This window comes from Calonectris borealis, unplaced genomic scaffold (genome assembly GCF_964195595.1).
Source record: "Calonectris borealis unplaced genomic scaffold, bCalBor7.hap1.2 HAP1_SCAFFOLD_49, whole genome shotgun sequence".
NCBI lineage: Eukaryota > Metazoa > Chordata > Aves > Procellariiformes > Procellariidae > Calonectris > Calonectris borealis.
The window spans coordinates 1,004,324-1,019,029 of record NW_027441458.1 but is presented as its reverse complement, the minus strand read 5'-3'; the positions used below and the strand labels follow the sequence as shown (position 1 = coordinate 1,019,029).

Sequence of the window (14,706 nt, the reverse complement as noted above, 5' to 3'; positions counted from 1 at the left end):
TGCAAGGTCCTGCACCTGGGTCGGGGCAACCCCTGGTCTCAATACAGGCTGGGGGATGAAGGGATTGAGAGCAGCCCTGCCGAGGAGGACTTGGGGGTCCTGGTGGAGGAAAAGCTGGACATGAGCCAGCAATGTGTGCTCACAGCCCAGAAGGCCAACCGTATCCTGGGCTGCATCAAAAGCAGCGTGGCCAGCAGGTTGAGGGAGGGGATTCTGCCCCTCCATTCTGCTCTGGTGAGACCCCACCTGGAGCGCTGCGTCCAGCTCTGGAGCCCCCAGCCCAGGAAAGACATGGAGCTGTTGGAGTGGGTCCGGAGGAGGGCCACAAAAATGGTCAGGGGGATGGAGCGCCTCTGCTGTGAAGAAAGGCTGAGAGAGTTGGGGTTGTTCAGCCTGGAGAAGAGGCGGCTTTGGGGAGGCCTGATTGCAGCCTTTCAGTACTTGAAGGGGGCTTGTAAGAAAGATGGGGAGAGACTTTTTAGCAGGGCCTGTTGCGACAGGACAAGGGGAATGGTTTTCAACTAAAAGAGGGTAGATTCAGACTAGATAGAAGGAAGAACTTTTTTACAATGAGGGTGGTGAAACACTGGCACAGGTTGCCCAGGGAGGTGGTAGATGCCCCATCCCCGGGAACATTCAAGGTCGGGTTGGACACGGCTCTGAGCAACCTGCTCCAGTTGAAGATGTCCCTGCCCACGGCAGGGGGGTTGGACTAGACGACCTTTAAAGGTCCCTTCCAATTCAAACTATTCTATGATTCTATGATTCTGTAAATAAGTGGAAGGGTAAAAAAACAGTTGGACAGTCAGGCTTGGATGGATGTGGTCAATGCGTGCTATTCCTCCTGGAGGTCTCTTGCAGGGGTCTGTCCTGCAATCTGCCCTGTTTAACACATTTTGAATGACTTAGACAAGATGAGAAAGTGCTTTTTGATAACATTTCTAAATGACAGCACATTGAGGAGAGCAGACATTACGCTGGTGGGCAGGGCTGCCATCCCAAGGGACCTAGACAGGCTGGAGGCATGGAGGGAACCTCATGATATGCAATCAGGACAAACCCAAAGTCCTGCTCTTGAGGCGGACTAAGCCCCTGCAAAGACAGGGGTCTGTGACTGCCTAGGTATAGGAAGCAGCTCCACAGGAAAGATTCTGGTGGTCCTTGGGTTACAGTAGGCAAAACAGGAGCCATTCAGCAAAGGTGGCCAACACCACCCTGGGCTGTATGAGCAGGAGCACGGCCAGTGGCAGTGACTATCTCCCTCTGCTCAGCGCGTTAGACCACATCCAGAACACTTGACCGGGTTTTGGTGCTCCACAATGCCAGAGAGACATTGGCAAAGTGGAACCAGTTCAGTGGAGGGCCAGCGAGATGGTCAGGGCTGGTGCACTTGCCCTGTTAGGAGGGGCTGAGGGAGCTGGGCTTGTTCCAACTGGAGAAGGAACTCCAGTGTGAACCTCATGAGGTTCAACAAGGCCAAGGCCAAGGTCCTGCACCTGGGTCGGGGCAACCCCCAGTATCCATACAGGCTGGGGGATGAAGGGATTGAGAGCAGCCCTGCCGAGAAGGACTTGGGGGTCCTGGTGGAGGAAAAGCTGGACATGAGCCAGCAATGCGCCCTCGCAACCCAGAAGGCCAACAGTGTCCTGGCCTTCTTGACCAGGTTTTGGTGCTCCACAATGCCAGAGAGACATTGGCAAATGCCTCGCACTGCCTACAGTGAGCTTTCCCAGAAGACACTGGGGTGCCAGACAGGAGGACAGGAGGCAATGAGCCTCCTTGTTTGTGGGGAACAAGAGAGGGTCAGGCTCGAGAGAGGGAGAAACTTTTGACACATGAGGACAGTGAAACATGGGAAGACATTTTCCAGAGACTGTGCGCTGCCTCCATCCCTGGAAGACCTGCATGGACAAAGCCATGAGCAATCTGGTGTGAGCCTGCTTTGAGTAGAATGTTGGTCTGTAGGCATCTCGCAAGGTCACTTCCAGCCTGAATGAAACTTTCATTCCTTTCCCTTCATGTCATCAACATTAGGGAAAACACTCGGGTTCCCTCTGACTGTGGAATTAATTCACATTGGGTGCAGGACTGCGCCACAGGAACCCCACAGAGCCCTGATGACATCCTTTTCCTCACCTTTCCTTTCCTGCTTCCCTTTTCCCCACTGTAAAGTTCTTCACTATTATCAGCCTCATACCCTCCAAAACCAACAGCCTACAGAAACCAAAGACACAAAAGGGTAAGGAGGACCCTCCCATTGAGTCATGAGGTTCAGAGAAGACCTCCTTGCTTTCTAAACTCCTGATGGAGCTTAGGTGCAGCTTGATCCACTCCTAGTCCCAGACTTGGTCAACGGTTTATGTCTAAGGGATTGGATGTGTCTGAGGTTCATTCACAGTTTTAAGGCGGATCACAAGAGTTTAGCAGCACTTAATCATTGACTAATTTAACATTTACGAAGTGAGTCAATAGAATTTACTACAATCACAGCAGTGACTTAATTACAGATTCCAGATGGCAATATTTATACGGTACTTGCTATCGGGTACCTAAATCAATTCACACACGCACTCACACAGACACAAATATATATCAATGTACAAAGGTTAAAAATTCCCCTCAAGTCCAGTGAAATATTCACTTCAAACGTCTCGGCATTTCTCAACGGGTGAGGGTTGAGCCTCAAGGCGTGAAGGATTTCAGCCCAGGTCCCATCATCAGCTTTTAACGACAGTCCTCCAAACTTCGCAAACTTGAGAGTTCACAGCCCGCCGCAGTCCAGGAGAGCTCAAAGGGCCTCACTCAGGACCACTGTTTATAGGATCGCAGGATGATTGACTTTAGTCATCCGTAAATTTCCATCCTGGCCACAATCCGGTTCGGTAATTACTGGAATTCTCAAAATTCCAGTAACAACGCTACCGTTCCACTCGAGGTACGATCCAGATAAGGGATGTTCCAAAGCTGCCAGGGGGTGATTCATTATTCCCGCTCTCATTCCCCACCTTGGCCAGGCAACAGGAGTTCCTGGTATGGCCAGTGCCATTCCCCACCTTAGCCCTGCTTTCCTGGGAATGGCTGAACATCTGCCTGCCAGCGGCAAGCGTTGCGTTCATTCCTCATTTGCTTGCTTACATGTGCAGCTTTGCTCCATTTATTAAACTGTCTTTATCTCAACCAATGACTTTTTTCACTTTTGCCCTTCTGATTCTCTCGCCCGTCTTGCTGTTGGGGGCAGCGAGCAAGGACTGGGTAGGGGCTGAGGTGCTGGCTGGGGTTTACCTACCGCACCTCTTCATCCTTTCCCCATTGGCCATGCTTTTCTTATTTTGTACCCTCCTTTGGTGTTTCCTGAGATGGTTGCTGGGGTATTTTCTTCCTTGGGCAGCAAATCTGTGCAGCGAGTGCCACCTTTCCTTATCTGTGGCATCGTGCAATCACTCACATCGCTGTCTTGATAGAGATCAGGTATCTGCCCACGTACTGAAACATCTTAGCCTATGCCTTTCAGCGTTGCCCAAGGAGAAGGGATTCGGCTGAGGCTGAGGGTGAGAATTCAATTACTGGCCCTCAAGAATCTCACCTTTATTAATTTCCCGTGTTCCCAAAGCCTGAACAAGTGATGGGAAAAAAGGATGAAACGAGAGGGGGGTCATCACTGCTTTTTCAGTCCATACCCAGCTGAATTTTGTCCTAATATGGACGGTTTAATTCAGGTTAAGTTTGCTACCAAGCGTGACTCTCGGAAAGTGTTCAGATATCGTGTGCTTCTCTTTTTAAGGACTGAGGACTGTCTAGAAAAGCACCATCAAACATAAGTAGCTGTACTGTAGACACGTGGGGGGACCAGGTGGATTTGACTCATGAAGATTATGAATTAAGGAGTACACCACCTCCAAATAAGGTGAGAGCACATAGGAGGACACTGGTCTTTGTCTCCTCATGCCCCCAGCACTGCAAGGAGTTAAAATCCGGGGTTAAAACAACCCATGACTTGTGTTGTAGTATACATAGCGGGAGGATACCGGAGGTGTATGATGTCATAGTTGTACAGCAGAAGTACTACAGCAGGAGCGAGGCGGAAAAACGGAGGATGCGCAGTGGCAATCTGACCTGATCTGGTTTCGGTGCCCGACAATCCAACACAACACACCATCTTTCCTGTCCTGAATGACCGTCACCACACATGGAGCCCAAGTCGTGGACTAAATGAACTGAACGGGCATTTGAATGGACATTGGAATGGGCACGGCCATCAACTGGATTTTTACTGACCTACTCGTCCACCCACCCAAACAGTAAGGTCCTAACATGGAGAGAAGGAGATGGTGGGGAATGGTGTTGAAAGCCCTAGAGAAGTCCAGGTAAATGAAACCCACCGCTCCTCCCGTATCAAGAAATATTTCATCTTAGAAAGGATCATAGAATCATAGAATCATTAAGGTTGGAAAAGACCTCTAAGATCATCGTATCCAACCGTCAACCCAACACCACCATGGTGTTATGGTCAGGCGTGATCTGTCCTGGGTTCATCCGGTCACCTTCTCTTTCAGGCAGGCAGAAACGGAATCCAAAAGCCATGTTCTCCGACACGCTCCTCACCAAAGTGAGGCTGAACAGCCTCTGGTTCCCCAGGTCACCCTCTGCGCCTTTTTGAAAGATGCTTTTTCCGAGTTGTCATGGAGTTTCCCTGATCTCCACGAACTCGCAAAGCCAATCCAGAGTGACCTTCGTCATGACATCAGCTTTCTCTCTCAGCACCCTTGGATGCAACCCTGCCAGTTCTGTGGACGGTGAACGTCTGAGCTTGCTCGAGTAACCCCTGACCTGATCCACACCTACTGCTGGTTTTTTTTTCCTCCAGAGCCCTGCTTCAAAGCACAAAGGCCTGGAAGACCTTGTGGGTGAAGACAGAAGCAAAGAGGACAAAGACATATCTGCACCTTCTCTTACTAAATTCGGCAGTGACCACACATTATTTTTGGTGGTTGTTCTTGAACTGTAACTTCAGTACTAACAGCTCACCTTGATGCCCTTGGACCCCCTTGCAAGTATTAACTCCAGGGGAGCTTTGGCTTTCCTCCCTATTCCTAAATTCCTCCTTTAAGTGAGGCCCTCTATCCATATCCTCTCTGCTCCCTTTTTTCTATGGAGCATCCCAACAAGTTGCCTGTTTAGCCAAGCTGGTGTCCTGAGATGTCTGCTTGTTTGCTGGAGGATCAGCGTGGACACCCTATGCGCTTAGAGGATGCCGTCCTTGAAGAGCAGTTGCATGAATTCCGCTCCCCTGGAGTGACACTGCCCACTGAACGTTCCCGGAATAGGCCCAAGTCTGCCGCTCTGAGACCTGGTGTCCGCACTCTGCTGCTCTCCTTCCTCACTCCCCTTGGGAGCTGAGACTCCGCTATTTCTTTGCTCCTAGAGCCAAGGCTGACAAGGATGACACAGGTTTTCAGATCCAGGGGAGCACCACATTTGTTGGCCCATCTGGCAGCTGTGCTAAAAAGCTGATGCAAAGAACCTCCAGGCACCTAAAGGAGCAGTTGCACTCTGCTGTCCTGTCAATGTCAGGGAGTGATGGGTTGACTTTTGGCCCCCGGGTGCCCCCCAAGCCTCTCTCTCACTCCCCCTCCTTCTTCACGCACCTTGGTGGCTGCAGGGTTGTTTCTCTCCCTCTTACAGCTGCTGCACACTGGTTTTTCTCCTTTCTTCAATAGGTTGTCACGGAGGTGCCACTAGAATTGTCTATTGGCTCAGCTTTGGGCAGCGGCTGGTCCATTCTGGAGCCAGATGGAACTGGCGCTCTCCAACATGGAGTCAGCTCTTCATCTCACCTAAGCCACCCCTGCAGCCCCCTTCACCGCTACCAAAACCTGGCCGTGTAAATTCAATACAGAGGGACATTAAAGTCCCCAGTAAGACGTGAGGTCATTGATCCCAAGACTTCCTCAGGCTGGTTAAAGAAGACGTTGTCCCCTTCCTCTCCCTGATTACACATTCTTTATGTCAGAGCAGAGATGTGCTGAACCTCAGCTGTGGCACCAGGACCGAGCTCAGACGTGTAACAAAGAAAGTTGGCACCAAGTTCCCAAGGTCCCACGCAAGCAAAAGCTTTGCTTCAGAACATGCTGGGGTGGGTGGTGATGGCAAAGTGAAGAGGAAATGAGGTGTCCCGAAGGAGAGCAAACCCTGCTGTCCTCAGGAGCAGAGAGACGCAGGGCTGGACTGTGCAGCCCTGACAGGAGAGGGCTTTGCTCTCTGTGCTGTCCCTGCAGCTCTGGTGGTGCAAGTGAAGCTGATCTCCAGGAAGGACAAGGTGCTTTTGAAAATGTCCTTGGCTATGGATATCGCGTGAACCAGAAGCACCGTGAAAATCTTTGGTCTCTCCCCTGATTGCCTCATCAAAGGGATGACTAAAGGATGTGGGAGAAGCACTGCCTACATCTCCTGGATAGAGATGGGACAGGACTCACCTCACCGCAGTTGCTTGAAGGAAAGCACCGAACACGTCTGAGGTTCTCTTGGGGTCTGTTCCATGGCTGCTCTGAACGGGGATGGTGTTCCTGCAGGTCTTGTGCTCTCCCTGCTGGCCGCGTGTGGTTGTGCTGGAGAGCCCTGGCATCTCAGGTAGCACCACAGGTTGTAGTGAACCTTTAAATTGAGCAGGTGCCCTTAATCAGGTTAGGCATTGGGGGGGTGTCTGTGAGAAACCTGCCGTAACGGCCAATGGAGATGTGGTAAATACAGCTGGTGGAGAAGAGAGAGAGACTTAGCTCTCCCGATGGTGATGACTCCGTTTGTTCAGAGGAACACATCTATAGGCTGAACATAATGAGCAGAAACAGGCTTCAGCGTCCAAAATGTGGGCATCTTCTGTCACTCCAGCTGGCCAAAGGAATGGCCCACCAGCCTCCAAAATGATGACCCCAGACGCTGCCCTGTCCCTCTGAACTGCTCCATCCGAGCTTACAGTGACCTGCACATGTCTTGGACCACCTCTGGCACCTCAAGTGTCACCTCAAGTGTGTTTTGCATGGGTACAGGAGGTACAGGAGATTCTTCCCTTTCACCGCCTGGATGTCCTGTCTCATAGTGGGACAAGAAGAGGTGACTCTTGGTGCTAACTCTGCCTCTGCTAGGGGAAATGACACCACTGGAAAGAAGTAGCCCTCCTAAGCTGAGAGAGGAAACATCAGTGATGACTTCAACTTGTTTCACGGTTGGTTTCCCTGGGGCCCCAGGGACATCTTTGAGGGAGCCCAGAGAGAGTTGAAAAAGTGCTGCCTTGGGCTGGATGACTCTCCTGGCTTTTCTGGTGTGGAGGAGGAGGACGAGCTGCAGAGCAGGGACTCCCTGCTGCACCATCAGAGGGACAGGGCATGATCCTGCCTTCTCCAAGGGCTGTGAAGGTGGCTGTGCAGCCCAAGGCTGTCCTTCCAAGCAGGGTCCCTGCGCCCCAGGGGGCTGGGTGCTGGGGCAGGGACTCTGCCGCCTGCCAGGGTCAGCACCCAGCCTGCCCGGGGAGCTCCCCACGGTTCTGCAGGGATGTCGTGGTTTAACCTGGCAGGCAGCCAAATACCACGCAGCCGCTCGCTCACTCCCCTCCCCCCCCCCCCGCAGTGGGACGGGGAGAGAATCGGAAGGGTAAGAGTGAGAAAAACTCATGGGTTGAGATAAAGACAGTTTAATAGAACAGAAAAGGGAGAATAATGATAATAAATAATGATAGAATATACAAAATGAGTGATGCACAATGCAACTGCTCACCACCCACGCTGACCGATAACCAAGTAGCGATCGGCACTTCCTGGATCACGCCTACCGTTCATATACTGAGCATGACGTCACATGGTATGGAATACCCCATTGGCCAGCTGGGCTGGCTGTCCTGATTATGTTCCCTCCCATCTTGTGTACCTAGCTCAGTCAGTAGGCACGGGAGCTGTCCTTGGACTAGGAGGGCACTTAGCAACAACTGAAAACATCAGTGTGTTATCAACATTCTTCTCATACTAAATCCAAAACACAGCACTAGGAAGAAATTTAACCTTATCCCAGCCGAAACCGGGACAAGGGAGAAGCTGTGGGTGGAAGGAGCGGCACCAGGCAGGGTAGGGCTGGGCACGGCAAAGTCCTGCTCTCAAGAGAGTGCTGCATGGGTCAGGGCTGCTCACAGCTTGAGCTCCAACTCATGGCATTTCCAAGGGGACTTCTCAAGAAGCACATCAAGGTAGTGGCTCCTGGAAAGAGGAGGACCTTTCCTGACTCTTTGTCTGGTTGCCTGGGTTTTGCACTGGATATCAAAATTTTTGTTTCTGTTTAGAAGTACGCTTTGAGACTCCTGGTCGCTTTACACTGAGAGACGAGTAAGTCTGGGAGAAGCACCTCAAGGCCCTGTGCCCGGCTGCCTCCAGCCAACTCGGCAACAACTTGCCCTTTCCAGCCTCATCAGGTTTTCTGTGATCTGGTCTTCAGCCCCTGCACACACAGAGATGCCCCTGGGCAGTGCCCTGCTCCTGGGAGGTGTTTGCAGGGCAAAGCTGAGCACACAGCGGGTGGGATGGGGTTTGTGAGCACTGGCAGGGAGTTGAGCTGGGGACAGGGAGACGGTTCCAGGTAGGAACAGCTCCAAGCAGCAGAGACACGGGCAGGGGTGAGAGGTAGCCGCCGCCAGAAACGCTGGGGAGGGGGGGGCGGGCACCTCCCTGCTGTCCCTGTGGTGCAGACACCTTCCCCTGAGCAACTCCTCCCTGGTCTCCTCTCCCAGGCTAAGCAGAGCCTCTGCCCTCAAGCCCATGGGCTCTCGGGCACGCACTGCCCCTGCAGCAGCCAGAGCCCAGAAAAGGACAAACCCCTGATTTACATCTGTCTTTGCACGTCCCTCCTCCCTTGGCAGGAGCGTTTTGGCATTTCACTGCCATCCCCTCCTGCCTGTGCTGCCCTTGTTCCCCTCGTTGGATTTGCTGAGTCGGTGCGGGGGGTGGGGGTCGGGGGTGGCAGGTTCAGCTCCTGTTCAGACACCCACCCTTGGGGTCCTGCTACGCAGAGGTGTCTGAGGGAGCAAAGTGCCCAAGTGTCCTCCAGGCAACTTCAGGACATTCAGCTATTTCCCTGGAGTGTCCTGCTGGGCTGCAGGTGCCCTCCAGAAGGGCACAGCTCTCCCGTAGTATCTCTGGCTACCTAGGATCCCCACGGAGAAGATACCTCAGTGCTAAGACCATGGGAATGCTGCTGGACAGCTGTACGTGGGCAACTGCAATGATCCCGCTGCTTCCCAGTCTGGGAGGGGAGAGATGAGATCCTCCTCAGATACCCTGAGAAGAGGCGAGGAGCCTTTCGATGTGCTCTTTGAACCTGGATTCCTCTGCTCTCAGCAGTGTCCAGTTTCTTTTTAGGGGAACGGCTGAGTGTGGTCATCCTGCAGCTCCAAGCTGCATCAATGGATCACAACCATCCAAACCCACTCCTAAAGGTGGCAGGTGCAACCAGAACAGAAGAAACGCAGCAAAATCCCCCTCAGCTCCGTTCTGCAGTTGGACAAATTGCGAGCAACTATGCCAAAAAGCTCTTTGATATAACACGAGTACGTTTGAGATCACCCTGCATTCCTAGTTCCATCTTACTGCACAGCAAGAAGGACTCCTTGGGAGCTCCTTATAGAGTCCCTGCTCCCAACGGCCCCCTCAGCCAGCAGAACCTGGAGCTCAAGTGAGGGAGCTGCAGAGAGGTCTTCCTGAAAAGAGAGAGTCTGAGGGCGGAGCTGCAATGAGATGTGCAATATGCTCGGAGAAGTCTGACCTAAATCAGTACTGCCTTTTCCTTCTCAACAGATAACCATACCCAGAGGCAGCAGATGTCCAACACCAGCTCCATCACCCAGTTCCTCCTCCTGACCTTCGCAGACACACGGGAGCTGCAGCTCTTGCACTTCTGGCTCTTCCTGGGCATCTACCTGGCTGCCCTGCTGGGCAACAGCCTCATCATCACCGCCATAGCCTGCGACCACCGCCTCCACACCCCCATGTACTTCTTCCTCCTCAACCTCTCCATCCTTGACCTGGGCTGCATCTCCACCACTGTTCCCAAATCCATGGCCAATTCCCTCTGGGACACCAGGGCCATCTCCTACGCGGGGTGTGTTGCACAGGTGTTTCTCTTTCTGTTCTTGATCACAGCAGAGTATTACATTCTCACCATCATGGCCTATGACCGCTATGTTGCCATCTGCCAACCCCTGCACTACGGGACCCTGATGGACAACAGAGCTTGTGTCCACATGGCAGCAGCTGCCTGGGGCGGTGGGTTTCTCACTGCTCTGCTGCAAACTGCCAATACATTTTCACTGCCCCTCTGCAAGGGCAATGCTGTGGACCAGTTCTTCTGTGAAATCCCCCAGATCCTCAAGCTCTCCTGCTCACACTCCTACCTCAGGGAAGTTGGGCTTCTTGTGTTCAGTGCCTCTTTTGCTTTTGTGTGTTTTGTTTTCATCGTGCTGTCCTATGTGCAGATCTTCAGGGCTGTGCTGAGGATTCCCCGCGACCAGGGACGGCACAAAACCTTTTCCACGTGCCTCCCTCACCTGGCCGTGGTCTCCCTGTTTGTCAGCACTGCTGTGTTTGCCAACTTGAAGCCCCCCTCCATCTCCTCCCCATCCCTGGACCTGGTGGTGGCTGTGCTGTACTCAGTGGTGCCTCCAGAAGTGAACCCCCTCATCTACAGCATGAGGAACCAAGAGCTCAAGGGTGCCCTGAGGAAACTATTTGAACACACACTATTCCAGCAACAATAAGGTGCCCACCATCCTCATTGGACTCCCAGGGTAGCTCAGGAAATCCCAGGACTAGCTTTTGGTCATATGTGTCTTTATTTTTCCTTTGTGGGGTTGGTTTTTTTTGGGTGGGTTTGGGGTTTTGTTTGTTTGTTTGTTTATTAATACCTGTGATATTATTCTCGGCCTCCTAACTGTTTTGTGGTGCAAAGACCTCCTGTATGTATGGATCCATGCCCCCTGTTTAGATAAACTCAATGAGGAAACCAGCAGAAAACAATTTGTCTCAGCTCCCGTCTATTCCCATCCCTTCTGGACCTGGGGGCACAGCCCCAGCATGCAGAAGGATGTTCAGGAGCCAACAGCCCAGCCGTCGCATTGAGGAGCAGCCCTGATGGCCCTCGGGCTCCCCCTCGCTGCCTCGCCTGCCTCTCTGCTGCCTGTGAGTCAGGGCTGCTGCTTCCCTGGAGACACGGCCATGGACAACAGCAGGACGTGTTCTCCTCGGTCCTGGTCTCTCCTCACTTCCACACTGTCCTCTTGTCTCCTTGCGTTTGTGTAAGCCCCAAGGTCTTGCGTGACTTGTGACGGTGCTGTTGTCTCTACAGTGGCATCCCTATGGCTGTGGGCAGGAGCAGGCCATGTGGACCACTGAGTCACAGCTGGCCTCCCTTCTAGCACCAGCGTAAGCAAAGGGTCTCCTCAGGGCAGGGCCAGAAGGCTGGATGCCTCTTCCAAAGCTGGTGTCAGGAACACACCCAAGGAGCTGCTCCCTGAAGAGGCCTGTCACTGTTTGGGCTTCGCGATGGATTCAGGGGGAGAAGCTCAGAGTCCCAGGGTGATGTGTTAGGGACCAAGGGCTGGGCGAAGAGCTGCCTTCTTGGTTGCACACATCCAAAAAGACAGCGACTGGTCTGACTTCTCTGCCTGGCACTGTCCCACCTGCGGTGGGGCTGATGGCAGATGCCATCCTGGAGAGGAATCAGGAACCGCCAGGAGAGCTCAGGGCACCTCAAGGGAAGCATCTGAGTCTGGGTGGGCAGTGAGGGGTGCCTCATAAAATGAGTGACGATCCAGGCAGGAGTCTCCAGAGGAAAAGGTGAACCTGAGGAGCCCATGGGCTAACAAAGGCTCTGCAACACCAGGAGAGGCTGTGAGGATCCAGCACATGAAGGGGCATAAGACTGGAGAGTGGTTCAAGACACCCTCTTGGAAACCCCATGGGCTGGATCTAGTGCAGCCGTCCCCTGCCCTTTGTGCCACTAGAGACACCCCATGGTCCTGCCCAGCTTTGTCCTTGGCTACTGAGCCACCAAGGGAAGATGGAAAGGGGCTCAGCAGCAGTGATCCCCATCTGGCTGGGTCTGCTTCTGACCCTGACCAGCACAAGGTCACCCCATGGCCCCAGGACACCACAGCCCCCTCGCTCTGCAGAGCAGCTCGGGGTCCAGCGGGGAGCACAGGGTGGGAACCAGGACCAGCCGGCCAGGCCAGCATGGACACGTTCACCTGGGGAAAGGGATGTCCAGGGAGAAGAGCAAGGGAGCATCTCTGTGCCTGCAGGGAGGAATCCATGAGACAGAGAAACCTCTTTCTGGAGGCACCCACCCGGGGCAGGCTGCTCTGTCCCCTGGCCAGGACTCTTGTGCTGGCGTGGGGAGAGGGGCTGACAGTGATGGGCACAGTCAGTCTGTGGTGGGCATCTCCTGCACCAGAGAGCAGGATTCATGGAGTCATAGAATCATAGAATCATTGTGGTTGGAAAAGACCTCTAAGATCATCGAGTCCAACCGTCAACCCAACACCCCCATGCCCACTACACCATGTCCCTAAGCGCCTCATCTACACGTCTTTTAAATACTTCCAGGGATGGTGACTCCACCACTTCCCTGGGCAGCCTGTTCCAAGGCCTGACCACTCTTTCAGTAAAGAAATTTCTCCTAATGTCCAATCTAAACCTCCCTTGGCGCAACTTGAGGCCATTTCCTCTCGTCCCCCAGCCTCCCCCATCACCATTTCCAGCACTGGCAACCCACCCCAGTTTATGGGGATGAGGTTGGCTTTGTGGCCATCTCCTTTCTCCTGCTGGTCTCGGTGCCTGTGTCGGGGGAACAGCCGGCCCTGCCCCAGCCTCTCTTCTTGCCCAGACCTTGGCAGACCCCAGAGCAGGGCTGTCGCCAACCCCTGTGTGGGACATGGCTGGGGCTGGGCAGGGGCCAGGAACTGGGGGAGGCTGCCAAAGCAGGAGGGTGGGGCACTGAGGGCTGTCAGAGGACTGTGCTGGGGGACACCTCCCCACCCCGAAGGTACCTGCTCCATGGGGTTCCTTCTCCGCAGAGCTGTAGGCCCATGTGTAGGCGTGGTGGTGCATTCATACCCCCCCTTTCTTCCCTGGGCCGCTTGTTGATCTCAGAAATTCCCATGAAACCTTGGTGTATTGAAGTCTGGCGGTTGAGCGCTCCTTGACTGTATCAGAAACTCCGCACAGCTGAGGTTGGGAACATACTCCTACTGCCTGGCCCAGGCGTCCAGTGGAACAACACCGAAACCTGGAGAGTTTTTTAGTAATTACCACCTGGGACTGTGGCCAGGATGGAAATTTACGGATGACTAAAGCCAACGATCTTGCGAACCTATAAACGGTGGTTCTAAGTGAGGCCCTTGGAGCTCTCCTGGACCACAGCCGCTGCATCGAGCATCTCCCTCGGAGTGGGACGCCTTCAGAGCTTGCGATCTTTCGGGCCTGCGATATTCGGAGGACCGCTGGGTCCTGGGTGAGTCCCTTTCGAAGCTCAACCCTTCGCCCATTGAGAGGGAATGCCTAGACATTCGACGTGAATATTTCTTCACTTAAATCGAGGGGAATTTTTAACACGTATACCTTCTGTATATTTTTTTTTATATATATATATATGTTTCTCTGTGTGTGTGGACTGATAGTAAGCATAATCTGTAATTAAGTTGTGATTGTAGTAGACTTACTAACTCACTTTGCAAATATTGAATTAGTTAATGATTAAGCGTTACTAAAGTTTGTAAATGATTAGTTGATAATTGTTACTAAATTGTGAATGAAACCTAGACTGCTGCCAAACACATATAGTCCCTCAAATATAAACCCTTAGATGATTTTCCTTTATATGTTTCATCCGTGTAATAAGTAATAGAGTGAACCTTGCCATCGAATTCTGTTAGGTCGCACCTTTATAAATCTCTATGAAAATCACTTTCTGCTGATATCTTTGGTGGTGATTCTTTAAGCGGCCTCTAAACCGCTCATTCGCGACAGTAGGGCAGTATGGCTGGGCCGTCCCAGGGGCAGGACACTGCCAGGGACACGAAGCAGCCGTTAGGAGGTGAAAGCAAGGGCAGGCTACAGAATAGGAGTTGATATTTATTGCCTTTGGTGCACAGGTGTGCTTTTAGGAAAGGCAAACCTCAACTGGAGTTGGTGAATCGTCCTGTGTTTTATGTGACCAGCTAAGACAAGTCAGGTGACATCTCCTCCACTTGTTTGACTGTCAGGGGAGGCTGGGAGGCACCGCCTCAGATGGCTCTACATTACCCCTGAAGCTCATGGCATCCAGCTTTAACCATCTCAAAGGCCAGTATCTGGACTCTGAAGCTCCTACTCGTAGGTTTTGGGCATCAGAGGAACTGAATCCCACCTGTGACTATTTAATACCTTCCCAGTGTTTGTGGACAGCAAGGAGTTTCTCCTGGTGCATTCCCATGTCCCATGGACTCCACCTGGGATTTGTCTCCCCTTGATTAGACAATCGCTGTTTGGGTGCCTCTCCACTCCTGCTTGTACAGGCTCCTCTTAGAGCTGACAGTGGTTCTTGACCCTCCTTCAGTGTAATTTATCCTCACAGCACTTTTAAATCACTTCCTTCCTTCCTTCTTGGGCCTCCAGGCACCTTATAAGCCCCTCCACA

At 52.7% G+C, this 14,706-nt stretch overlaps 1 protein-coding gene across 1 annotated transcript; it reads left to right on the top strand.

Annotated features, from left to right (window-relative positions):
- The first annotated feature begins 9,853 nt into the window (after nucleotides 1-9,853).
- LOC142076436 (olfactory receptor 14J1-like) lies at nucleotides 9,854-10,922 on the top strand. The gene has a single exon (XM_075138738.1). It carries the CDS (start codon nucleotides 9,854-9,856, stop codon nucleotides 10,787-10,789), a length of 936 nt encoding a protein of 311 aa, XP_074994839.1. The 3' UTR covers nucleotides 10,790-10,922.
- The last annotated feature ends 3,784 nt before the right edge of the window (nucleotides 10,923-14,706 follow it).